This window comes from Oryx dammah, unplaced genomic scaffold, assembly GCF_014754425.2.
Source record: "Oryx dammah isolate SB20612 unplaced genomic scaffold, SCBI_Odam_1.1 HiC_scaffold_13, whole genome shotgun sequence".
Classification (NCBI taxonomy): Eukaryota; Metazoa; Chordata; class Mammalia; order Artiodactyla; family Bovidae; genus Oryx; species Oryx dammah.
Window position 1 is genome coordinate 11,442,532 of NW_024070197.1, and position 27,150 is coordinate 11,469,681.

The 27,150-nt window shown below is 47.8% G+C and overlaps 1 protein-coding gene across 3 annotated transcripts in view; it reads right to left on the minus strand.

The window, feature by feature from the left end:
* The window catches only part of ARHGAP35 (Rho GTPase activating protein 35), a 115,946-nt gene that overhangs the window by 50,228 nt on the left and 38,568 nt on the right, over positions 1 to 27,150 (minus strand). For all 3 annotated transcript variants that reach the window (XR_005723204.1, XM_040252454.1, XM_040252455.1), the window contains exons 2-3: positions 22,508 to 26,384; positions 9,411 to 9,555 (exon numbers count right to left, since the gene is read on the minus strand). Coding sequence is in view for 2 of the 3 variants with exons in the window: in XM_040252454.1 (XP_040108388.1) it covers positions 9,411 to 9,555; positions 22,508 to 26,191 (3,829 nt within the window). In the remaining variant the exon portion in view is untranslated. The remainder of the gene's footprint in view (positions 1 to 9,410; positions 9,556 to 22,507; positions 26,385 to 27,150) is intronic.

Sequence of the window (27,150 nt, forward strand, 5' to 3'; positions counted from 1 at the left end):
AATGAATTATCAGGACATTTCTGTCTTTCTACAACCACCTGGGACTGTATCTGGATTTTTCCACTCCATCAGAAATGAAATGTCAAGCTTGACTATCAAGGAGTGCCCCTGGAAGTCAGACAGGAAAAAAACCTCTTGGATCACACAGCCTGCTACGTGCAGGAACTGAAACCCCAATGCAGGGCAGTGTGGCTCAATGCCAGACCCTCCCACAAAGAGCTTTCGAAAATAAATGTGAATTTCAGGGGCAATGTTGTGCCCAGGCAGGTGCTGCCTTGAAAGGCAGGTGCTGGAGCTCTTACCAGATTTGGGGGTAGGACTCCTCCCAAGAGAGCAGGGGAAGAGAATATAAATGCTGCCGCCTTCTCTCCAGGCAAGCTAACCCTGCACTTTATTGACAGTGAGGTCCTCCCTGCAATGATAAAGGACTATGCTGACCCCTGACTGCACCTCCCAAGAGTCACCTTCCCTCATCTGGGAGCTTCCAGGGGTCACCCCTCCCCGTACCGGAAGGGCTAATGCACTGCGGACTAAGAGCCCCGTGCCTGCTCGTCCATGCTCTCCAGCACGGACTCCCCAGGCCCTCAGCCTCATGTGTGGGCCATTTCACTAAAAATAGCATTCTCTAGGAATGAGTTCTTTGAATAGTGTGTAAGATGAGATCTTCTTGCCCTGTCTGTGGGTTCTTACAGCAAGAAAACAATCTTGAGTGAGATGAGATCACGGATGCCAAGTGCCCAGTACAGCACCTGGATCACGGCAAGCACTCAACGAATAAATGTGTCAGGGATAGAAGACAGAGAGAGTTAACATGATGGTAGGCCATCTTTGGCATTATTATTCTACACAGCTGCAGGCCTCCTTGACTACATGGAGTTTCTCACTCCAAACAGACCAACAGAAATTAACCATACCAGGGCCTACCAGTTATATACACAGTACAGTCTGAATACATTATAATTCAAGATGCAAAAGAGGGAGGGGGCTTCTGTCCAAATGAAACTGCTTCTCCCTCAGAACAATTCTTCTCAGCTGCCTGTGGCACCCGCTACAGGCGCTGTGGACTGCTCACCTCTCGGTAAGCAAAGCGATAAAGAAAAGGACTGCTGGATGCCAAGAAACTCTGCCTCTGCCACTGCCACCCTGTGCCCTCCTCCCACTGCCCAAAGAAAAAGATTAAAAGTCACAGACAGGGCAAGAAGATCTCATCTTACACACTATTCAAAGAACTCATTCCTAGAGAATGCTATTTTTAGTGAAATGGCCCACACATGAGGCTGAGGGCCTGGGGAGTCCGTGCTGGAGAGCATGGACGAGCAGGCACGGGGCTCTTAGTCCGCAGTGCATTAGCCCTTCCGGTATGGGGAGGGGTGACCCCTGGAAGCTCCCTTGGGGAGCGAGCATCTGTGTCACGGGGCTGTTTCCCCCAACTTGGGGAAGGGAGCCTTGACTCAAAACTGGCCCAGAGACTCGGGATTTAAAACCTCAGTTTTGTGAGGTGTAAAGACAGCATCCTTATCCTCAGAAACTAGTCTCAGGATGGTGAGCAGGCTCTCCAAGTGAGTCCTCACCCCGGCTCCAGGGAGATAAACTGTCCAGAAGTGAATATTCCCACTCCCTGCCCGGCACAGAGACCTGAGGTCAACTGGGCCGAGGCGCCCTTGCACTGAGAAGTCACAATGCTGTGGAAGGGAAGCAGAGACCCCACAGCCCCGACCAATTTCTCACATGGGTGAAAACTGGAAGAAAAAGTTCCCTACCAAAAAAAAGCCAGAAACATAAAGTCAGTCTGACCCGCAGCCAGCGCCTCCGCCCACTTCTGGGCAGACCCCAGAAAGGCTGCAAGAGGAGGTGCCTTTCCCAGCCCTCTATGCGACCAGAGCCGGGAGACAGAGAGCCTAACATCCCACAAGCACGGGGAGCGCAAGGGCTGGCCCTGGACTGGGCTGGGCTAAAGGTATCTGCAAGTTGATCTGAACGCTTTTCTACCCGCTGGCCCTTTCTTGAACACGTTCCAATTTTAGAAAATATGGAACAAGGATAAACGAACTGGTCAGAAAGCTCAGGAAAAAAAAACAAGTGCAAACCAGAGCCAATCTCCACCCACAACATGACAAGCTGACCTAAGGATACGGAGGAGGTGCTCCAACAGAACCCTGGGAACGCAGGGCAGCACACCTGGAGGCGAGAAGGCAGCAGCCCTTTCTTCCTGGTTCGCATCCAGCAAGAGCAGGCAAATTTCTCACACAGTGTGGGACTGCGGTCCAGCAGTCCCAGGAAGACGGGACTGGCTGCAAAGCTCCTCTCCCCATATTCCCAGGGACCCCCGTGGGCCCAACTCTTGCCACCCTTTCTCAGGTCAAAGGTTAAAACACAGTCAGCTTGGACATTAAATCTTAAAAGATGATGCACAAGAAACAGTGTTAAAAAACAAGCTGTCGGAACAGCAATGTGACCTCATGTTTTTAAACATTTTTGGGGACAGTATTAGCAGAAAATATAATCCAACTATTAATGCAGATTACTTCTGGAGAGCTGGGACTTTCTGTTACATACCTACACAGTATCTGTTTATAATAATTTTTTTTATAGTGAGCAAGTGTATTGCTCTCATTCTTTTTTTTTTTAAATTTTGGCCATGCTGCACAGCTTGCAGGATCTTAGTTCCCTGACCAGGGAATGAACCCAAGCCCCCTCCCTTGGACCCCCCCAAAATACTGTTAAGGTGACAGGATGGCTGAAGTGGTCCCAACTCATAATGTTCACACCAGTTCCTCCACTGCAAGGCTCTGCCTGGGTTCCCACTGTGACACTGGCTGTGAAGCAGCAAGCGAGCAGCAACAGAGACTCTGGGGTACGGAAGGCCTCCCCATGGCTGGCGGAACGCCAGCTCCCAGGCACTGCCCCTGAAAGTCACGATGCAGTATTTTATTTGCCTGGATGAGCACAGTGCCGAGACGCGGGAGATGCACACAATAACGGGACACAATGACGTCTGACTCTGAACCGCACGGGCCAGCCTGACAAACAAGCTTCATTTGGAATACCATCTGCATCGTCTGCAAGTGACTGCCCGGACTACCATGTAGGAATGGGGCCGTGTGGTAACAACGTCTACCACGAGTAAGGCGGGGTGAGGGGGTGGTCCGGTGGCAGTGCAGACTTCCCCTAAGAAAGTGCAAGTTCAAGACGTACAGACACGGCTGCCAGGGGGAAGAAGGGAGGAAGGGATAATAGGGAGTTTGGGATGGACATTTACACAGGGCTGAATTTAAACTGGATAACCAACAAGGACTACTGCGCAGCACAGGGAACTCTGCTCGATGTTATATGGCAGCCTGGAGGGGAAAGGACTTGTGGGAGAATGGATACGTGTGTTATGTATGGCTGAGTCCCTTTGCTGTCCAGCTGAAACTATCACAACATTGGTAATTAGCTATACTCTAATATAAAACAAAAAGTTTAAAGAGAAAGTATAAGTTCAGTATAAATCAGTCTAAGCTGGAGAAAAAACCTGATCCATAATTTATTCATTCTCCAAAATGTAAGCGAGTCCCTGTGCCCACTTCACAGCTGCACTCTGTCCAGTGAGGGAGGGGTGGCACTGCTGCCCGCCACCGTGTCTGTGGCCCGGCCTTCAGCTCACGCAGGAGCCACGTGACGATGAGGCGGCAGCCCGGGTGTCAGAAGCGGGCCGAGGACACTGGAGAGGCACAGACAGAGCACTGCAGAAGGGGGCAGTCCATAGGACAACTGTCTAGACTCTTCACAAAGAGTCAGCATTAAAAAAAGGAAGGCAGCGAGAACCGTTCTCAACCGGAAGGGACTAAGTAGGCAATCGCTAAATGCACTGTGAATACTGATAGGATTCTAGCACAAAAAATTCAGCTCTAAGAGGCAGTTTTAAGTCAACTGAGTACATCTGAGTCAACACAGACAGCATAAGAAATGCTCTTGAATTAATGCTAATATTCTTAAAGAAGTCTGAGCGCCAAAGAATTGATGCTTTTGAACTGTGGTGTTGGAGAAGACTCTTGAGTCCCTTGGATTGCAAGGAGATCAAACCAGTCAATCCTAAAGAAAATTAATCCTGAATATTCATTGGAAGGACTAACGCTGAAGCTCCAATACTTTGGCCACCTGACGTGAAGAGCTCATTCATTGGAAAAGACCTTGATGCCGGGAAAGACTGAAGGCAGGAAGAGAAGGGGGCGACAGAGGATGAGATGGTTGGATGGCATCACCAACTCGATGGACATGAGTTTGAGCAAGCTCTGGGAGTTGGTGACGGACAGGGAAGCCTGGTGTGCTGCAGTCCATGGGGTCAGAGTCAGACACAACTGACTGAACAATTCTTAAACTTGATAATGTTATTGTAGTTACGGGGGGAAATGTTCTTAAGCTTAGGGATATATCCTGAGATTTTCTGGGAGTAAAGTGACATGGTGTCTGCACCTCACTTTCACATGGCTTAACAACAATACAAATTGCAGGGAGAAAAGGTTAAAGGGGCAAAATGGTAACCACTGGTGAATACTGGGAGATCACTGTACTATTCTTTCCGTGGATTTTACCATTTTCAAATTTAAAAGTTAGGGAGGAAAGAGAAGAATTATAACTCGGTAAAGCTGACCAGCAACAGGAAGACAAACACACTCCGGGTGAAGCTGAGCATGACGAGCAGCCCACACCGAGCACTTCCTTGGGCTGGGCGCCACACTCGCTGCCCAACGCACAAGGCCCCCTGAGCCCCAGCAGCCAGGGGGCAAGTCCCGCCATCACCTTCAGTTCACAGATGAGCAGGCGGCAGAGCGGAGATCTGAACGCAGTCTAACTGCAGATCTGAAGCGATGTATCACTCTTCCCAAATGCCTCTCCCAGCGAATCTGTTTTAAGTACATCAGGAGAAAATGCTACAGGGGCCGGACAACAGAGGAATGGCTGAATTATCGGTGATACAGCCATGTAACGGAACACCGTACCGCAATTAGAAGTCGTATTTTCACAGGGTGTTTAACGACAGGGGAACATGCTCACTAAACAATCTCTGGTTTAAAAAACAATGGATCTCAAAAAATGGTCCTCTGATATAACTCTTATTTACTGAGTCCTTTTTTCTGCAGGGACACAGAAGCAAGCTGGCAACCTCAGGGCTCTTCGGCGTCATCTGAGTTACGCTGCACAGCTCTGGAGAACTCTACTACTGCGTAATCTGAATGATGTAAGATCAAACACCTATCACATGCACAGGGGAGCCCCTGCTAGCTCAGCTGGTAACGGATCTGCCTGCAGGGCAGGAGGCCCCGGTTCGATCCCTGGGTCGGGGAGATCCCCTGGAGAAGGGAGAGGCCACCCACTCCAGTGTTCTTGGGCTTCCCTGGTAGCTGAGATGGTAAAGGATCTGCCTGCGATGTGGGAGACCTGGGTTTGATCCCTGGGTTGAGACGATCCCCTGGAGAGGGGCATGGCAACCCATTCCAACATTCTTGCCTGGAAAATCGCCATGGACAGAGGAGTCTGGAGAGCTCCAGTCCAAGGGTCACAGAGAGTCAGAGACGACTGAGTGACTCAGTACACACAGAGGCAGGGAAATAAGACCATACGGGGACCCATCAGAACACCCACAGTGGTTTCCATTAGTGGAAGATCAACGAATCTTTAAATTCTTTTTCACAGTTTTCTGCCTTCTGTTGAATTTTTACAACAAACACGCTTAAATTTTAGGAAGCCGAAAACAAGTTCTTTTAGGAAACTGAGTACTCAAAGGGCATCCGCTTCCAGCGCACATTAAGCTCACAGATACCACATCTGAATTTTTTCTTGAAATTCTATAAAAATAGAAATTAATGCCAATGAAGGGAAGCATGTGACTACAATTTGTGATTAGAATTTAAGGGGAAAAGGTAAGAAAGAAGAAAACAATGGAATTACGGTATTCTAGGTTGAAAACCAATCACTCCACCAACAACTAACGGAGATTGTGTGCTGGGCTCTCGGAGTCCGGAGGACAGAGAATCCGGAGGACAGAGAATCCTGTTCTCAGGACTGCAACGTGCTGAGCAAAGCTGCCAGGGAGGTTACACTCCAGGGGCTCCTGGGGGTGGAAGAGTCTTGAAGAATGAGGACAAGTTCCAGAGGCAAGGAAGGATGTGGGACACATTTCAAACCACACAGAGGGCATACGCAGGGCAGAGAAACGCAAAGAAATTCTGCCCTGGCCACACCCTTCGAATACACTGTGTATTCTTGTAAAACAATTTTAAAATTAATGCCTGCAGTCGTATAAAGCAAAGAAGGGGGAGGGAAGGAGCGAGAGAGGAAAGGACTGAGGGAAGAAGGCAGGCAGACAACCACGGCAGGACTGTGTGCAGGAGGGAGGAGGCGGCATCTGGGAGGCAATGAGGAAGCAAGAGGTTTGCAGGAGAGGGACCGTCACAGAGCTGGGATGGACCGAGGAGGAGGGCGGTGGTGGGAAAGGAGAAACGAAGTGGAGGAGGCAGAGCCAAGCGATGATGGAGGGGGAGACATGCTTGGGAACTGATGCAACGAGTCAGAGAGGGCGCTGAAGTTCCAAGCTCCGGGGTGTCAGGGTGAGCAATGCGACATCTAATGGAACTGTAAGAGAAGCAGAGGCTCAGTGGGGGCTGCTGGTGACCTGGGGGCAGGGCTGAAGAGGTCACGCTGAAAGGACTCTTGGGTGAGAAAGAGTATTGAGAAGTGCTGGATGGAAAAAAAGCTAAGCCCAGTCTAAGAGTCAGGAGAAGCAAGATGGGAACGATAGATTGAGCCCACTGAGGTGCTAAGCTAGGGGCGCTCCCCTAGCAGACGACTTCAGCATTTGTTGCTACCACAGGCGGGCCAGTCCAGTAGCCCAGTCCTAGGAGGCTCCCCTGAAAAGGGAAGCACACCCTGACAGGAGAATCCTAACCAGTAAATGAAGAAGGAATTAGAGCGATCGTTGTCTCAGGGAAGAAGCATCAATGGATGCTAACACTGTGTGTGTGTGTTAGTCGCTCAGTCGTGTCTGACTCTTTGCAACCCCATGGACTGTAGAGGACCCCAGGCTCCTCTGTCCGTGGGATTCTCCAGGCGAGAATATTGGAGTGGGTTGCCATGCCCTCCTCCAGGAGATCTTCCCGACTCAGGGATTGAACCCGGGTCTCCTGCACTGGCAGGAGGATTTACTGTCTGAGCCACCAAGAAAGGTGAAAACAGTAGGAGAAAACAGGTATTTACATACTCTCAAAGCATCTCCCTACAAAGTACTTATTCAGGTAACCGGAGAAAGAGTAGCTTTACAATAAAGAAGCTCAGCAGACACCACCACCATAATCAAGGGGTCAACGAGAAGATCTCCAGTGATGGGACACACTGACAACACATGCCACTTGGTATGATGCTCCGAGGACACAGCCTCGCTTCCCTGACGTTTCTTCCAAAAGAGCAAACATGAACCTAATCATAAGGAAACATAAAAAAGAAACCCAAGTTGAGGAAGCTCCAAATGACTAACCTGTGTTTTTTAAAATCATCGAGACCATGAAAAACAGACCAACTGAACTGTTCTAGATTAAAGGAGACTGAAGAGATCCCGTGATTGAATGCACCGTGTGGCCTGAGACCAGCTTCTGTACCAAAAAAGGCTCTGCCTTTTGCTATTACAGGATGTCAATGTGGCAACTGATGAAAGCAAACACTTAGATAGGTTAGTGTTGGGTATTAATGTCCTAATTTTGATAACTGCATGGTGGTTACATAAAGAGAACGCTTTTAGGGAACATCCACTGAAGTGTTCAGAAGTAAAGGTGTATCATGTCTATATGGCTTTCAACCATTTCAGAAAAAAGACACACAGACATACAGGGCAGGGACCCATGAGACAGGCAATGTGGTAAAATGTTACCATTTAAGGAACCTGGAATTGCAACTTTTAAATTTCTTATGGCTTACATTTTGGTAACTTTCTTATAAATCTGAAATTACTTCAAAATAAAGTTAGGGAACAACCCCTCTAAATGATACAAACTATCTCTCTCAAGTGTTGGGTCAACAAGGAGAGGCTTGAATTACCCAAACTTGCTTCCTGCACACTTCCTGCGGGCCCAAGGCAGAGGTGCAGGAAGAAGCTGATATAAAACCAAAGTCAAGAAAGTGGACCCTGACAAAAGGTTCTGGGTACAGGATGGAACTGCAGATCTGTCATAATTATGCAAAGTCAATCCTGGGGTGACCGAGGAAACCCTGGTAACAACTCAAAGTCTACAGAGCACGTAATTTGAAATCCAGTTCCCCTGATTTGGCACAACCTGAGTAAATATTAACACCATCACTCAGCTTAATATGCTACTGAAATTATCAGTAGGCTGTCCATACCACACAATACTTAATATCATTACAGGTAATACCAAAATTAGAAAGAACACATAGAGAGATTATAATCTCTACCTTGGTTTCAAATTAGTACAAACCTATAATATTCTTGAGTCAACTCCTAAAGCTCGAGATTCCACATAACCATGTGCCCACTAAACTTCCTCCTCAAAGCTCATCAGCTTTCATAGTATCCAGGAGAAAATCAAGGGACACAAGGAAGCTCCAGGGGTTACAAAAGTAATGCCAAGGATGGGAGCTCCCTGGAGGTCCCATGGTTAGGGCTCTGTGCTTTCACTGCCGGGGAATGAATTCAATCCCTGGTCGGGGAACTAAGATGTCATACGTCATGGGACATGGCCAAAAAGGAAAAGAAAGTGTGTGGGGGGAGGAAGGGAGAAATGCCAAGGAGACACGTTATGTTAGAGGAGCTCTAAATGAACAAAATAAATGTTTTTTAACACAGGTAGAATTTTTTCACTTTAAGAGCAACACAGAAAATTTTAAGACAGTCAGCATTTGTGATAACACCAACGTGTCAATGGAATTGGAAATGTAGCTGCTTGATAAGATGGTATCTAAGGATTCATTTTTTTACTGCAGGAAAGAAACTCTATCAATATATGAATTTCAGGCACCTGACTGATGGCCAACTACACATTTCTTTTGTTCAACCAAAATGTGTTACTATTTGTGTCCAGAACAGTGTTGAGGTCACTGATAAATGAGCCCCTTTCCCTGCTGAGACCTAGAGGGACAGACAGGCTGCACGCTAGACAGGGGGCTGGGGGCGCGGGTATCCTAACCAGCTTCAGCTGCGGTCCTGACGGCATGGCTGCTCTCCTCCCATGCACCCAAAGGCCTCACAACTACACGAAGACGGAGGAGCCACAAGTCGGACAGCTGTTGGGATTACTCAGCACCTTCTCAGAAAGCATCTCACAGAAACGAGACAGGATTCCAGAATCTCCAGATGGCTTACCCTCTAGCAAGCAGCCTGCAGACAGTGGAAACTGTAACTTCTCTGAGGCGACATTTACCTGTGGCTTCAATGTACTCGATGCATCGCTCGATAAACACAGGAATCGGCTTCTCCGGAGTCACCACAGTCGTCAAGGGCACCCCGAAATAGTTACTCTCCCAGGCTGCCTTTGCAATCGATGGCCGGGGCTTGGGCTTTGGTTTCTGTCCAGGAAAGAGGGAAAAAACACACAAAAACAAAGTGAGTCTCAACACACACATCAAACATCAGTAAGGCTTCCAGAGGGGAACTCACAGTGGCATGGAAACTGTTAGAAAAAAGACTTCAGGCGGGATAGAGAGACTCACCTACTCATCTCATTCCTCCAAGTATCACATAAATCGCTGGCAAGTTTCCAAGTAGTCACACCTTGAGTGTGAAACTGCATTATCAGAACAAAGGTGTTTATAAGAAACAGGCCATGTTTATTTAATAACAATGAGAGGACTGGCCAACATCCTTTATCAGGCATGCAATGAAGTAAACAGGAAATATTCCAAACATTCCACACAGATAATAGATACTATACACTCAAAAGATAGCTAAAATCTTTTTAAAAGATTAAAAAGTGGAATTGAAAACTAGTAATTTCCTCCTTCCAGACAAGAGAGCACACGTTCTGCTGCAAATTCCCAGGAAGAACTTGCTCTGATCTATCAGTCTGGGGTTAATTCCCAATGGCTTCTGCACTGGGAGAGGGTGAAACCAACTAATCAGACGTGACAAATAAGATGATTCTTCGTTCCTTCCTAGAAGTCACCTCTCTCAAGGAGGAGGAGGAGGAGAAGCACCAACAGCTACTGGAGGGCTTACTATGTACCCAGGAAGTTCCAGATACCGTTTCTATTCAACCTTGCAGCGTTCCCTTTAACCAAGGAAAACGTCTCACAGGACCTAGCAAGTAAGTGACAGTGCGAGGATTCAGACTCAGGAGGGTCTGTCTCCAAAGTCCATGCTCATAAACATTACTGACATATTTCGCTCCAAAATTATTCAAACCTTTTATTTTGAAGATTACACGAGGCAAAAAAAAAATGCTCTAGACCAATGCTAAGTTTTCTAAAGCTACAGAAATATACCTGAAATTTTGGCCTGTTGTTAAAGTATCTACTGAAGAGGAGGATAACCAAATAGGATCAAGGTAAAGGCACCCAGGTATATCTCTAGCAATTCAGTTTTATTAACAAGTTAATGAGACCAGAGGGCAGGTTTATTTACCAATATGTCCGACTTTTAAAAGTACTTAGGGATCTTTGGATAAAGTCCACTAAAGGGGACAGCTAACTAGCTTAAACAGGTCAGTATTGATCATTCTCTTTCCTCATCCTGCTCATCTTCATTCCTTTTCGTACCCCCTTTACGTGGGAATAAATCACTTCCTATTTAGTCTGAGATTCGCTGAGGACTTCCTCTGCAAACACGTGGCAAAAAAAAAAACAGGTGAGAATAAAATGCACTCGAAAGAACAAGGCTACTCTGGGCTGCTGGCTGATACTATCTGATATGACAGACCAAAGGCCAAGTGGTCCAACCCGCATACATCTGGCCAACTGATTTGGAGAACTGTAATGCCATGTGAATGGATCCAAGGGTCCCAGAGAAGAACCTGCTCTCCACAGAGCCTACCCATCCCTGTCACCGCAACATGCCCATTCCAGGTAAAACCACTGCCACAGTCTCTCAGCTTGTGGGGCGTGGCTGCTGCTATCTCCCCGTACAGACTGCCTGAGGCAAACAGGCCCTGACTTCACACTTTTTATCAAAGAAGTATGGAAAAGAAAGTGACTTACAATTTATCTTCACATGAAATAACTTAACCAACCTGGCCTCTCTCCAGCATCTTCTACCTACATGAAGTACAACATAACATAAAGGATTTAAGCTTTCAAATCTAACAGAATTTGGGTTTGAATCCCAAGTGACAGGTTCTATGTGGTCAAGTTGCTTAGCACCCTGGGGACAGTACCCTCCTCACAAGGTGGTCCTGAGGGTGAAGTGATATGATGTACTGGAAGTGGCTCGGTGCCCAGAGGACAGTCGCCCAAGAGTGTGAGCTGTTACTAGAAGAGAAGGACTGAGCGTTTTCCATCTTACACACAGCAGCAACTGGACAACAATGAGTCAACTGAGGCTCTCTCTTAAGGCCGCAGCATTTAAACTATAAGCTGCAGGATCTGAACACACAAGGAAGACCATCTGGATTTAAGTGGCATTCTTTTGGCCAACCCCAATCCGGCAGAATCTGCCAGTCGAAACTACCATAACAATACCATTGTTCTTCAGTAAAACCTTGAGGCTTCCAAATAAACTGCTGTTATGGAATGGAAAAAAAAAAACTTTAAGAGAGCTGCCAGGAAGCTATTTCTAATCACTATAACGCCTCTGACCACAGTTCTAGTAAACAGATAGTAAACGTTAATGTCATACTTCCTCCACCCTCTCAATACTCGAGCTGATGAAGTGTGTTCTAACAGTTTAAGTTAGCTTGAAAATTTAACTTCCATCACCTGAACTAAGTACCAGATTCTGGCTTAAATTCTTTATATGTATATTTCATTCCAGATTCACAACAGATCTGTGGGTACGAGTGTTTAAAACTCCATTTCACAGATGAAGAAGCTGAATCCCAGAAAAATTTAGTTATTTGCCCCAGTCAGTTCTGGCTACAAAACCTGCACTCTTAACCACTATGGTTCATTACCTTCCTCTGAAAGTCCTTGGGATATGGAGAACAAATGGACGACTAAATAAATGACTGAGGGTACACTGACAATCTGAACTTCTAAAGGTAATAAAGTCTCACATAAAATACACCAGGGATGTTTAAGCTGCTCAAAGAAAGAATGGGGCATGATGACAGCTATTTCAAACAGCTACCAGGGCTATTTCATGGAAAGAGAGCAGATTATCTTGTACAGTCATGTTGGGAGAGATGAGACAAAGACAAAGAGGCAATTTTGGCCAGAGAAGTTTAAAAAACAAACAACCCCTCCGCCCCAGCTGTTTAAAAAGGAAAGGACTGCTCTATCAATGTTCAGAGCAGAGGCTGCAACCGACAGGCAACACTCATTGTCAAGGAGACCCTGCCGTCAGATGGAAGGCTAAATTAGAGAGCTGCTCTTACCCTCTCACCTCAGAGTCTAATAAGATCTAATCAAGCTCAGCACTCCAAATTACAAATGGAACGTGAGCTCTGGCAACAGCATCAGCTCCCCTTGTTGAATGACCCGATGTTCACTCTCATTCTCTCTAAGATTTAAACAAACTCTGCTTTACAGAACGCCAAAATATTCCCTTGAAATAACTGAAGGCTCTCTAGGGTGTCACCAAATCAGGCAGGGATTCTTGCGCAACTAATTCCAAACCTTCTGAGGAAGGAAATCAAGACTGCGGTACAGGCCAAGAGTCGGGCAGGGCTGTTGCTATGACAGGCAACACCGCAGGCATGAAGGGTTACTGGGCACATGTCGAGATGGAAATGCCATTCTTCTGAGTGGTCTGCCAGATGCCTCAGTCCCAGGTCAGACATGTGTCGCTCATCAGGGCGTCGGCAGAGTGCTCTCGGCAGCAGGTCCTTGGAGAGAAGAAAATAACGCCATCCCAACAGCTATCTTCCTCTGGGCTCGCTCATTAGTGGGCTGGACTGAAAAAGCAGCCAGCTAGAGGAAACCGAGCCCTGAGAATAAGCTACACATCTGTGTGTCTAAGTTTAGAGTCTGACTGGGTGCAAAATGGAAAAATAAGAGGTATTTATCAGGAGTGGCCGTGTGCTAGACACTCTGTGTTAGGCGCTCTGCACTTATCTGAAAGCTCACAAACACACTTCAGAGTAAGGCTTATTAACCCCTTTCTACAGATATGAAATCAGGGGCTCAGAGAGATTCACACCCAGCACTGAGAGAGCCAGGGTTCAGAGGCCAGTGACCTACGAACGTCAAAGCCTCCTGTCCTCTCTCCTTTGTGACCTATCTCCATGATGAAATGCCACTAACATAAACGAGGGACTGGGTCAGCTCAAAACCTCTTCACTTTGTCCTACGGATAGGCATTTTTTGAATAAATAACATAGTCCATTGTTCTTCATTTCACAGTTTCCTTAAAAACCTGTGAAGTTTTTTTTTTTTTAAGGAAAAAACTTTTTTCCTTAAAAGAAGTTTCCTTAATGCCTGATTCTTAGGCCTGATACTAACCAAGCAGCAAAGAAAGAAATAAACCAACAGTTTATGCCAGTGTTGCAGTAGGGAGAAACAGTGGTTAGAATCTGCCCCCGGCCTCTTGGCCCTTCCGAAACAAGAGCGTAAAGGGGAAACTCCTGCTTATGGGACAGTAAGCCCAGCCCACAGCTCCTCCAAGTTCACAGGGCAAGAAGATTAGAATGCCCGCCAAACAGCAAGGAAAAGCCAAGAGAAGGTGCCCTTCCACCCGTCTGTAAGATGACTGGGTTCTAGAGCCACATGCGCAGCTGACACATGAATAAAAACCGTTTCCAATGAAGCACAAGGCCAATGTTTCTTCATAGTTTTTCAAGTTTAGCTGAGATGAGGACCCTCTCTGTGGGCAGAGTATTTTTCTTCTTCTGACATTGTGCTGCTCTTCCTAGGATGTGAGGGACTGAGGTTCAGAGCGTCTTGTTCATACGGACAGTACTGTATCACAGACTCCGTTTCAAGAAACACATGAGGGAATCAATTCTGTGTCACTCTGTGCACACTGGACAGGGAACAGGCATCCATATACACACAGGACCGGCTTCCTAACGGGCTAAGTTCCTAGTACACAGGAATCTACACAATCTTCCTTTTTTCAAAGAGACTCATTTATTTTCTTTCGGGCTGTGCTGGGCCTTCGTCGCGGCCTGCAGGGCTCTCTGGCCGCGGGCTGCAGGGGAGGCCCTTCGTCACGGCCTGTGGGGCTCTCTGGCCGCGGGCTGCAGGGGCGGCCCTTCGTCGCTGCCTGCGGGGCTCTCTGGCTGCGGGCTGCAGGGGCGGCCCTTCGTTGCGGTGCACGAGCTCCTCTCACTGTAGCAGCCTCTCGTGCCTCAGAGCACGGGCTCTAGGGCTCAGGCTAAGCAGCTGCGGCACACGGGTTTAGTTGCTCCGCGGCACGTGGCATCTTCCCGGACGAAGGATCAGGCCCATGTCTCCTGCACTGGCAGGCAGATTCTTATCCACTGCAGCACCAGGGAAGCCCCTATCTTTCCTTTTAAATAAATTATACCCAACGTCACATAACAGACTAGCAGCAGAGCTAACATTAAGACCAAAGTCCTCTCTCACCCTCGATGAATTTATAATCTAATTGTATCAGAGAAGATATGTATCTACAGCAAGCAAAGGTGATCTAGATACCAGATAAATACCAACTGAATCACAAAGGAAAAACAGTCTTCCATTGCTTCAATGGGGAGTTCAACCACTGTTTCTGGATAAAGAATATTCTATCTTCTATGGAAACAGAGTGATCTGAAACTGTCAACTTCAAATATTCTCTTCCGGTCTCCATAAATACCCTTATCCATGTCAAATTATTTATCCAGATTTTAAGGTCAGAAAATATGGCCACTGGAGTAGTAACACCTAACACAACCTTCTAAATGCTTGGTAACCTACCTAAGAAAGTAAATAAAAAACAGAATCCAGCCTGTGTCTTTTATTTTTGAGGAGGAATGTCATATACAGACCATAGTCTGGAATTGGGACAGTGTCCTCTGAATAGAGCAATTCTCCCCTCGAGAGCGAAAGTGATACAATAAGCGAAGCCCGAGAGGGTCACCCATATGGTTTGCCAAGCTGTACAGTGGCCCACCCTGAACCGACTGCAAAGTGGGCGAAATCTTAGAAAAACCTAGAGATGCTGTAAACTACATTACTCCAGGTTTTCCCAAAGTGTTCTCTTGCATTCCATATCCAACAGCTTTCTGACTGGTGATGATTCTTGCATATTTCCAACACAACTTCCAAAGGACCTTTTCAATTAAGTTATTCGTTCAGGCCCCAGATGTATTCTTGGCTGGCTGCTGCTCCCGCTTCTGGCTCTGAAAAAAATCTAAGCCCAAGTTTAACAGAAAACCCAAGGATGGAATTGTTCTTACTGGCAAACCCTATTATGAAAGCACAAATGCTAAGCCCTGCCTCCTTCAAACCTGGAGCACTTCATTTAGGGGAACCACCAAGCAGCCCAAAGTCTCCCAGCAGCCCCAAGCCGCCCTCTCGCAAGATGGGGAAGGAAAGGCACATCACCTCTCAAAGGCCCCAGATAAACTTGGAGACCATAGCTTTTTGCTCCACGTGGGCGTGAATCTGGGTCAATCCCTGCTGAATGGCCGATGCGACAGGAGGCTAAGCAGAGAGGAGGGTCCACTAGTTTCAGGAAATGTTCATAAACATTCCTGCCGACTCGCCACTCACTGAGTCTAGACTTCTCAGAGTTGTGGGGCTCAGTTTTTACCTGCTAGCCTCCTCTCAAATACTGGATAAAAAGTATTCAGAAGGTCTTTCTCTATGGAAGTAGAGGTGATTCCCTGACTCGAGCTGAAATAACCTGAGTTTCTACAAAGATATATCAGTATTACTAGGCAGTAGAGGAGAACAAGTTGACTCAGTGAAGATCAGAGCAATTTTCTGTTCTTTGAAAAATAGATTTAGGTTGCCTATTGTCATTTTTTTTTTAAAGAACAGGTGTGCTAAGCTAAAGCAGATAGTTAAAGATAGCCTATTTTTGTCACCAAAAACAAACTACAGCAGTTCTTTGGGCTTAAAATAAACTGAGAACCGAGTGACACCAGTTCAAAACAATTTCTCCAAGTTCCAGTTGCTATTTCAGCGTCTCCATGCCTTTTTTGTCCTCTATTCAAGCAGACACTGAGGCCAGAAACAAACCACCACGCTGTTCTTAGGGGGCAGTGTGGGGAAATAGATGTTTCTAGATAATAACCAGAGTCCTTTGTCTGAAATGAACAAGCTGACTGGGTTGACTGAGTGCTCCAAGTGTGTGCCTGGCTATTGAATATTACCATCTTTCTCAGAGACTGGACTCTAAAAACCCACAGAAAACAGAAGCCAGAAGACTGGGGTTCCCAAATCTCAACTCCTCTGCTTAGTAACCATACTAACTTGGGGGCACTAAATGAGCCTCAGCGTCCTCATCTCTAACAACTGGTTTTTTAAAAAACCACTTCCTTAAGACTGGTAAGAGAAACAGATGATGAAACAATGGATGTGAGAATGCCTGGCACTGGGCCTGGCACACAGGAGGTGCCCAGCAAATGCAGGGAAGCGTATGCAAAGCCTGCCACGGGCCCACAGCCTCTGCTATTCTGCCTGGTTCTCTCTCACTCTGCACATGCCACGTTTTCTCAGCTCCAAGTTCCACACCTTTTTCTCAAAACTTTTACCCCAAGAAGCCTCCATGTTCACTGACTTTTGCCTGCTGCTGCTGCTAAGTCACTTCAGTCATGTCCGACTCTGCGTGACCCCAGAGATGGCAGTCCACCAGGCTCCCCCGTCCCTGGGATTCTCCAGGCAAGAACATTGGAGTGGGTTGCCATTTCCTTCTCCAATGCATGAGAGTAAAAAAGTGAAAGTGAAGTCGCTCAGTCGTGTCTGACTCTTCGCGACCCCATGGACTGCAGCCCACCAGGCTCCTCCGCCCATGGGATTTTCCAGGCAGGAGTACTGGAGTGGGGTGCCATCGCCTTCTCCGGACTTTTGCCTGCTGTACCCCTTAAATCTCAGTTTTAGGACTCCCGTGGTGGTTAAGAATCTGCCTGCCAGTGCAGGGGACACAGGTTTGATTCCCAGTCCGGGAAGATTCCACATGCCTCGGAGCCACCATGCCTGTGCAACACAGCTGCCGAGCGCACGTACCTGGAGCCCGTGCTCCGCAACCAGAGGAGCCACCACCACGAGAGGCCCACGCACCGCAGTGAAGAGCGGCCCCTCTTGCTGCAACCAGAAAAAGCCCTGCATGTGCCAAGACCCAGTACAGCCAAAGATAAATTATGAAGAAAAATAAGTCTCAGCTTTATGTCTCGTTTCCTCAGGGAGCTTTCCTGGATAGCTTGCCCTAGTTGAGGGTAAAATTTCTTGCTATATGATTCCTTAGCACCCTGTACCTTCACTCTGGCCACGTTCAAAGTGCATGTAAATACATGGATAAAAATCTGTCTTTCTCTGTTATAGTAAGCTAAACAAACACAAACACGACTACCACACGTATGATACTCAGCACAACGCCAGGCATGCAAGTGCTCAGGGAACGCCCATGCATGGAGCTGAATGCTTCTTTCCTAAAAGAATGAATGGACGTGCATTGGAGCAAGTGTGCATGCGTGCTAAGTTGCTTCAGTCGTGTCCAACTGTTTGCGACCCTGTGGACTACAGCTGTCAGGCCCCTCAGAGAATCCCATGGGATTCTCCAGGCAAGAATACTGCAGTGGGTTGCTATGCCCTTCTCCAGGGGATCTTCCTGACCCAGGGATCAGATCTGCATCGCTTATGTCTCATGCATTGGCAGGCAGGTTTTTTTTTTTTTTTACCACTAGCGGCATCTGGGAGGCCCGTGGAGCAAGAGCATTTCTTTTCAAAGAAAAAATTCTTTTCAGGAATCAGAAAATCCAAGGTCCAGTCGGCTTCCCAATACCATTTTTAAGATCAAGGTGTTCATCTGGCCTTAGAGAGCTCAGAGTAGGGCCAGCCTCTTCTGAAGCACACACTGGGAGTCTTTCCTGGGTAGGTTACAAAGAGCTCATATTTCACACCATTCAGCCTGTCAAAATGCAACATCCCTCCCGGTCGAGGGAGCAGTCCAATTCCCCAGCTGGTTTTTATTCACACTAGAAACTTTAACTCCGTTCTAGGCCTCACAAAATGAGAGCTGTGTCCACACAAAGCCACAACAACCAGCCAATTCACTGAATCCGATGAAATAAGCCAATTCACCGGGGGGGACACAAACTGTCAAACTGGTTACTTGGTGCCTTATAGACCAAACAATGCGTGATTGAATTGGTTTGCTTTTCAATAGGTGTCTTGTCATGTGGTAGCTAGAGTGACTGAAAGATTTTCTTTATGATTCTGTTTTGTCTATTTTTTTTTAAACACAAAATAAGAGCACACCAGACAGAGGGTAAATAGCCAATAATGTCTTCTCTTTAAATCCGTGGTCAAGTACACTGAATTCCGCAATTTGAGCTTGCCCAAACGGTACATTTTGTGGACCAAGGCTCCCCAGCCTGTTTTTTGGCTTTAAAATAAGACCCTGCTGCTCCTGGTCTCCTCTTTGCAAACGCACGGTGCTGGGAGACAGAGACCATGTGCAACGACAATCCCTACGGACAAAGCGTCTATTCATGGGCCCCACCGAAGTGCAATCGTAGATTTTCAGTTTCATTCAGCTGAGTGCGGAAGGCTCCCGCTATGAGGGTGGGTTGCTAAATGGTTCAGCTGGGAAAAGGACCTGGAATGAGAGTGAGCTTCACAGTCTGCACTTTCATTATTAGAAACGAAAGCCATTCCCTGAACTCCAACTCCAGTTTTACAGTAAAGAGCTAATCCAGCCTATCAGCCAAGGGCACTGAGCAGTTGTTCTTTCTCCACATGACACAGGTACCCAGAGCATAGCTTTTTTGGCTGTTGTTAGGCTTGTTGCTAAGGTAGGGGCTGAGAGAGCAGCCAAGTGACACACAGGGTTAAAACTTACAGAAAAGGGAGGGACAGCGCTGGGTCCCTAAAGCTCTCAGCTAGACCAGACCGGTGTCCTCCTGTCCTTGAGTTCAACACGCCTATTTTCACCATCGAGTCCTTCCTTTCCTCACAGCACTTCTTCAGTTCTACTCATTCTTCAAGGTCAAGTTAAATACTAACAGCAACGAATGCTCATCCGGCACGCAGTAGGCTGTGTTTTACACGCACAGTCTCATTCCATGTCTTGCACCCTACGAGAAAAGTGCTACTGCGTTGGCTCCTCTTGCTGGAGGGACGTGGAAGGTGAAACACATCCCCAAAGGCCCAGCCGGGACGAGGAGGAACTGGCGGAACTGGCATCTGATGGAGGGCGCCCGCCTCCCAGAGCCCGAGCTCCCCATCACCGCACACTGCATGGCCTTAACCAGCCCCAGCATAGGATGCCTGCTCCCCTTGCCCTCCAAGGCAGGCCACCTATTTTCAGAAGCTGCGTGCGTCTCGCTGCCTCCCCGGGTGCCCCAGCGTGGGCGAGAGCGACCTGTGCCATTTCCCCAGCGGTGTCTGGCGTGCGGGAGGGACTACATGTGTTGTTCCTCATTACCACCTGGCTCTCCCCTCCCTTCAAACAAATGCTGTACTGCTTTGTCATGCCAATAAAAGTCAGAGACCAGATTCCCCCGTGTAGGGGGATTTGGCCCTCGCGGCCCCATGGGATCTTGCTTTTCCAGTCGAACAAGTGTCAGTCTGATTCCTTAATTGCAGCAGATTTTAATAGAAGGTTTGTGCCAATCAGGAACAGAATCAAGACTCCGCTTCTCTCTGCATTAGGATGACAAAGCAGCGAGGCTCCTTTTAAGGCACCATTTTCCAAGGCAGGAAAAGACATTTTCACCTTTTACTCACTCTTTCCAAAGGATACTCCTAAATGACTTCTGGCACGCTACTGCTCTGGGGCCAGAGGTAATCGTTTCTGTTTGACTTGAAGAGGTGGGGCCCAGATAACCAGGAGGGACGGGAAGCTGGTCACTCCTTGCATGCTGACCCAGCAACCCAATATGAGGCAGTTCTAGGTGAGGAGATGCGCGTGACCAGCATGCAGGCGGCTATCTCAGAGGTCTCTGTAGCCAGCGGTTCTCTGCAGAACCTACTCTTTAGAGCACAGCTTGTTTGGCGATGCATTTTACAAGCATTATTTTCAACAGTATTATAAATGTGGCTAAAAGTCAGAAAAACAGTTCCGATCCACAGTACGGTACTATGCCACCTTCCTCATTCCCAGGTGTGCAAACAGCCCCCCAATTAGAAGACTGCCACCATTTCGCTAAGCTGTGCTGACAACAGTCTTCACCGGGAGGAGGAGAGGAAAGTCACAGCGTTCAAAATGTTTGGATTCCAGGATCATCACACAGGAGAGCTCCGGGGAAACACTGGCAGGCTGCTCAGGCTACTTTCTGGCTTCTGAAATAAGAACTGCTTTCCACTGGCCTGCCCACTACCAGCTTTTAGAGAACAAAATACTGATGGCAGATGAAGGTTGGCAAAAGTAAAACCAAAGCATGGGGAGAGCACGAAGAACAATGTCCACGTTATATATCAACTTTCAGCGCAGAACGGGAGGGGAGCACAACACACAACGATACTGCCCTGCCCCTCTGACGCTCAACAGGCCAGAGAGCTTTAGAAGCTCTGGCCATGGCGACAGAGGAGCAGGCTGTACGCTAGCCGGGAACAGGCAGGGTGTGGACAGGCTTTCCCTGTGAGGGCCACGGCACCACGTTCCTCCATCTCCAAGGGCCCTCTCAGCCAATATGAGCTGCAGAACTGGCCTCCAGACAGCATTCTGCATCAGAATTGTCAGCTCTCAAAACAGCCTGGACTCAAGAGCCCTCTGGTTTGGTCTATCTTGCAATGATGAAAGTTTGGGACAACCTTTCTTCCAAAGCTCCCTGAAACACTTTCAGATACGTGACTTTGTTCTCTGCATTTCACAGCAGGGAGAGGAGCGAAAGCTTTCAATGAAGAGACACCATCCTGTACACCACTGGTCCCCAACCTTTTTGGCACCAGGGACTGATTTTGTGGAAGATAGTTTTCCCACACACTGGGAAGGAGGTGGGGATGGTTTCCAGATGATTCACGCACATTACCGGTAGGGTGCAATTTATTTCTAATCCAATGTCGCCGCAGAGGTACCAGCTGGCAGCCTGGACACTGGGGACCCCTGCATACACAGTGCCGGGGGAGGGCCTGTGTGTAAGAGTTCTGTTGTGGTGTCTCACTGACATGGCCTCGTCTGAGAAATAAAGGGTGTTTCCCCTACTCTAACTGGAGGGAAAAATAAAGTTGGGAAATGTCAAGCCCACAAGGACAGAGCGCACCGCCCTCTACACTGCACTTCCGCCTGCCGCTGCGCTGGGGGCTGTTTCCTCTGCATCTGGCAGCAGGTCGACCTTTCCCCCTTTCCGCCCCACCTGTGGTCCCTGAATCAAATCTGCAAGTAGTAGCAACTCACTTAAAGAGCTGGAGGGCACTTCGATTTTACAAACATGAGACAGGTTTATAACCTGCAGAGGCCAGATTATTTTTCATTTATGTAACTGAAGACCTTTCAATGATTTATGTGTGCAAATAAAATAATCATCCAATTTTTCCCTACCTAAAATGCAGCAACCTTTACAGATCATCAAGGGGGAAAAGGAGTTTTTAAGAGATGTATGGATGAAATGTTCCTTCCTCAGTCAAAGACTAAGGACTGTGATGCTGGATTCCGGTGTTTCAGTGAAGAAAGGACAAGCACGTCGTCACTGGCTTGGCTGCTGGTCCGGATACTGACAAGTTCTACGTGACCTGCTCATTTCAGTAATTACCTAACTATTGTTTTGGACAGACTTCTCAGATTCTCTCTCCAAAAAGTCCTTACCACTTGAGAGCTACCAGTAGTAGCTTTCTGAGACACTGTTTACTTACTTTTTTCCAACTTTTTATTTTGTATTCGGATATAGCCAATTAGCAACGTTGCGACAGGTTCAGGTGAACAAGGAAGAAACTCAGCCATACATATACATGCATCCATTCTCCCCCAAACTCTCCTTCCATCCAGGATGCCACACAACAGAGTTCCATGCGCTGCACCGGAGTCCTTGTTGGTGATCCATGTTAAACAGAGCTGTGTACATGTGTAGATCCCAAGCTCCCTATATACCCCTTCTATTCTCCAACCGTGAGCTCCTTCCCTGCATCTGTCTCTTTCTGTTTCATAAGTTCATTCGTATCATTTCAACACTGCTTACTTTTTAAGGCAAGTCAAGGAGGAAACACACACAGAGTGGTTTTTAACCAGGTTAAGCTGTCCTTGAAAATCTTTGTCATCATCAATGAACTCTCCCCAAGACGCTGTGCAAGTCACTCCAAGAGCTCTAAAGTCATGTCTTACCTTAGTGTTTCTTCTTAGACTGCGAAGAATATTCCTCCTCCTCGGGTCTTCGTCCGTCTCATATGGAATGACGGCGTTGTCTCCTTTATAACCCTGGGATGCCTGATCCTCCTCTTTCTTTCGGATGGGCCCAAGCTCGTCATCGCTCCCCACGCTGAAGCTGGTTCGGTAACTGGCAAACCTCCCCAGCCGGCTGCATCTCGTCCTGTACAGCACTGGCTTGCTCACGATGGATACCTTGCGGCCCCGCTCCAAGGAGCTGGTGTCCATTTCGCTGTCGGAACCGTTCCCGCTGCCGTTGGACTGGGCTTTGTTGATGTTCCGAATGGTGATGATCTTGCCCTGTGTGCTGTCGTGGGGCACCGAGTATATGTTTTCTTCTTCATTCCTTGGCTTGACCACAGCGTCCATGGGTTCAGCATAATCAGAAGGATCGAACCCATCTGGAGGTAGCCAGGTGCTCGATGAGACGGACTTCCTCTGTCCATCTCTGTGGCCCTGGTCTAGGTAAGACAGATCCCCCTTGGTGATTTCGAAATGGACAGGAGGCTTTGGTTTGACTGGCGGAGGTACCTTGTTGTTCAGTTTACTCTCAAAGTTGCTCATGATGAAGGACAGCCCATCATTTCCCTCCAGTTCCATAGAGAGCTTGGAATGGTCTTTGGACAGAGACGGCAGTGGTGTGTCTTCTCGAAACATGCTGTACGACGGGGTCTCGATGTCCTCCTCTGAGTCCTGCAGGTTGGAGTTGCAGAGTGGGGAGCCTGCCCGGGGGGAGTTAAACACCTCTTCGGTGGTGCTGCAGGCCTCAGCAGCATTGTCGTACATATGCGTAGCCTCAATGATGTTCTTTTTGTCCACCACATCTTTAAAAAAGGGGTGGAAGATCTCAAGTTTATGCTGGGGTTGGCTACAGGGGATACTCGTGAACCTCCCGTCAATTTCTTGAGCTATCTCCTCCCCCTCGGTCAGCTGCTCCCGACTTAAGTCATTATCCAGGACATCTATAGCGCCGTCAGTGAGTGCAACCAGCTGAATGGGGATAATATCCTGCACTTCACAGAGAAAGGCACGTAACATAGCCAAGGAGGCCTTACGTTTGGCTGAGTAAAAAACAATGTACCCATGGACCAATCGGCTTTTTCGGATGCTAAATGAGGAATGGTATGAAAGAATAGACAGTTCGATGCGCTTCTTGTGTAGTCCGATTGGGAGTTCAAGTAAAACAGAGTTGTTGCTTCCACAGTGGGAAGATTTACAGGTCTGGGACTGAAGGACAGGAAAGAGTATGTCGTCTGCATTAAAAGGATCCCCACACATCAGACACATGACAATCCGCAGGTCGACGTCAGCCAGGTCTTTGATGCTAGCGGTGGAACTGACCAGGTTTAAGTTACGCTTGGAGTCCAGGAGACCTTTCAAAACCTGACTGATTTGCTTCTCGTTGATGTTGCGCCCATAACCGATGCCAGCGGAAGCAGGGTCGAGAAAGACACACTGAAGTTTGCTAGCAATCTGCTGACCCTGCTGTATTAAGCTGTGCAGGGTCTCTCCACTGGTGTCTCCTCTTTTGTTAACCAAAATTAAAGTCAGGGGGAGATGGGCTAAATGATTATCTCGCCGGCCAAGTGTGGACTCTCTGCTCTTCTCTATACTCTCTACCACATACGACAGAGACTCCTTTGAATTGTAAAGGCAGAGACAACCATGGGGCTGAAACGTTGGTGTTTGGAAAGAGTTCACGGGAAGCCTAACGTTCCCTTCTATTGGCCTCAGGGAGAGCTCATACATTTTCCCGTCTATTACATATTTGTCATCATTTGTACAAAGAGCTCGAATCTCATTGGCCAACTCCCGGGCAAGGCCGTCCTTGCCCAAGATCACCAAGTTGATTCTATCAATGTTGGGGTCAGAGAGTGAATTCTTCTGATTCCGGTCAGATGGTCGGATAAACCGAGAACTAACCAAGTGCTCAATCTTAGCGTCCACGCAGGCGGGGCAGCTAGGACACGTCTCCTTGGTTGGGTGGTACACGAAATGAATGTGCTTCAGAATAAGGGCATCCCGCTCTGCTTGGAGCTTCTGCAACGCTTTAAACCGCTGTTCCTCCCCAAGCACATCCTGGATGACACCCATCTTCTCCTTGCTGGGCTTAGCATCCAGCTCCAGCTCATAAAACAACTCTGAATATTCCAGCAGCAGCTCCTGAAACTCTTCCTTCGCTTTGTCTATAATCTGCTTTTGGTGTTTGCCATAAATATCCATGTATACAGATTCCTCTAGCCACTGGTAGAAATCTTCGTTCATAATAAAACTGCGGGCCTCTTCCCAAGGCTTGCCAGGAGTGATGAAAGGAGAGGTCTCCAGGTTTTCTTTAAATGCCCTTCTCATCTCAGCTCGTTTCCTCTCGTTTCGTAGCTTCTCTAAGTGGGCCTCGTACAGCTGCTCTGCGGGGACGGTGTCCATTAAGTCAAAGGGAATCCGCTCATTCTCCATGTTGTCAATGTGGCTGGTGGCATCCCACGGCGTCTCCTCAAGCACAACAAACCACTTCAAGAATTCTGGCTTGGTCTCCAGCAGCTTTTTGGCTTTTATGCAGCTTAGGTGGTCTATTTCATCTAGGTTGGGGATAAGAGCTTCAAAAGCTAAGGGCAGAGCTGCCAGGTACAGCTTCCTCCTGCGCTCAATGTGCTCATGCTTGAGGCGATGGATGTGCTGGAGAAACAGCTTCTTGGCTTTCTGAGTCCCTTCCAGGTAGACATAGTCCTGGTACTCGGGAGAGGCCTGCATCTTTCGGCTGACACTCAACCAGTTCTCGTTGTGGTTTTTCACAATGCGACTCACCAGCCACTCATATTTGTCTTTTGCTGTAGCTATCTGTTGGCTCTGCTGCTTGAGAGCTTCAAAGTATGGAATGATTTTTGTCTTTCCCCGACTCTTGTCAATGAGTTGCACTAAGGTGCTGAAAGCTAAGTCCACATTTACATTGGATCTTGCTGAGGTTTCCACAACCTGGAGGTTCTTTTTGCTTAAGGCAAAAGTATGCGCATCTCTAATGTACCGCTCAACACCCTCATCACACTTTGTCAGGACAACCACTATGGGCTTTTTTGTTTTTGCGAGCTGATTGTAGAGATTAGAGATGAACTTGAGCTGGTCATCAAAGTTCCTATTCATGCCCCTGCTAACATCAATACCAAGAAGAAAACCATCAATCAGCAGCTTTCCATCTGGCATTTGCTTCTGCTCAAAGTCCTGCTCCAGCCCCAGCTGGTCAGTGCAAAAGTACATGAGTTTTTCAGCTGATGCAAGCTTGGTTGCAGCGGCTCTCTTGATATACGGCTGCAGGGTCGTGCTCCGATGAGGTTGAAAAGTCTGATCATCAATGAATTCGGTCTGCTCCACAACATGCATCTTACATTCCACACAATCCTCCAGAGAACGGCTGACTTCTCCCCAGTAGAGAAAGTGGTCATTATTGACCACTCGCCCACCAAAGTCACTGGTGCTAAGGACAGAGGTATGGTCCAAATGAAACTCGTCTGCGCTCGGGCGCACGAAGCGGTTGCACAAACAAGACTTCCCAATGCCACACTGGCCCTTCTCCTTCTCCGTCCCAGACAATCCCACCACGCTGATGTTGTAGGTGGGAATGCGGACATCTTGCTTTCTTGCCATCATCATCGTCGACACATCCTGCCACAATCCACCACTTCCAAGATCAGATTAGTGTTTTCCCGTGGACCCAAAGGCTTCCCCACATTATCAATGGGGGCTGGCTGCCCACGAAGCAAAAGTGTCAGATCTCATAGTGTTTGTATACCAGTACGAGGTCAGTTTTTGCCACTTCTCATCACTGAACAGCCAACATTTCTTCCTAGATGGAGGGAGAGAAAAAAAGAAAACCAATCAGTATCATAATTTTGAACCCAATTTTAATCACCAAACGAGCAAAATCCAATTTTGTTCTTCAACAAATAAATAATTATAGTAAACATCAAGTATACCAGGCATTAAGCTAGGTAAAGCCATAAGAGCAAGTAAAGTAAGACCGATATCTGTGTGCCTTCGAGAGGTACGGTGTCATCTACTGGAGGAGGACGCCCCAGGAAGCGGTGTGCTGAGGACTAAACAAGGCCTGCACGCTCCGCGGAGGGACGGCTGACGCCGGGGCTAGGGCAGGAGTGGCACCGTGTGAGCCTGGAACAGCGTGTTGTAACAGAGGGAAGGAAGTGCTTGAAAGGCTGTCAGGGTACCTCACGAGGATGCAGGAACCGGTCTGAAGGGGTACCAAGTGGTCAGATCTGGGACACTCTGCACACCAAAATGATCAAGTACAAAAATGAATTACAACCCACTGCAAAAAACAGGAACCTGGGCTCACATTACTGCGTCGGACAATCAACACTCAATGCTAATCTGGGGGGAGATTTTGATTAGGAGCAGGATTTTGTACAGAAGTGAGGTTTCTCCTGACAGACCACTTAACAGACGCAAAGGGAAGAAGAAAAACAAATGCTAATTATACAGTGGAGATACTGGACAACACTCCGAGTGATGAAAACGACCACCATCCAAGAGGCCAGAAGGACACCAGGGGCCTCCAGATGTGACGCCCCTGGAGGTCACGCCATCCCTGCACA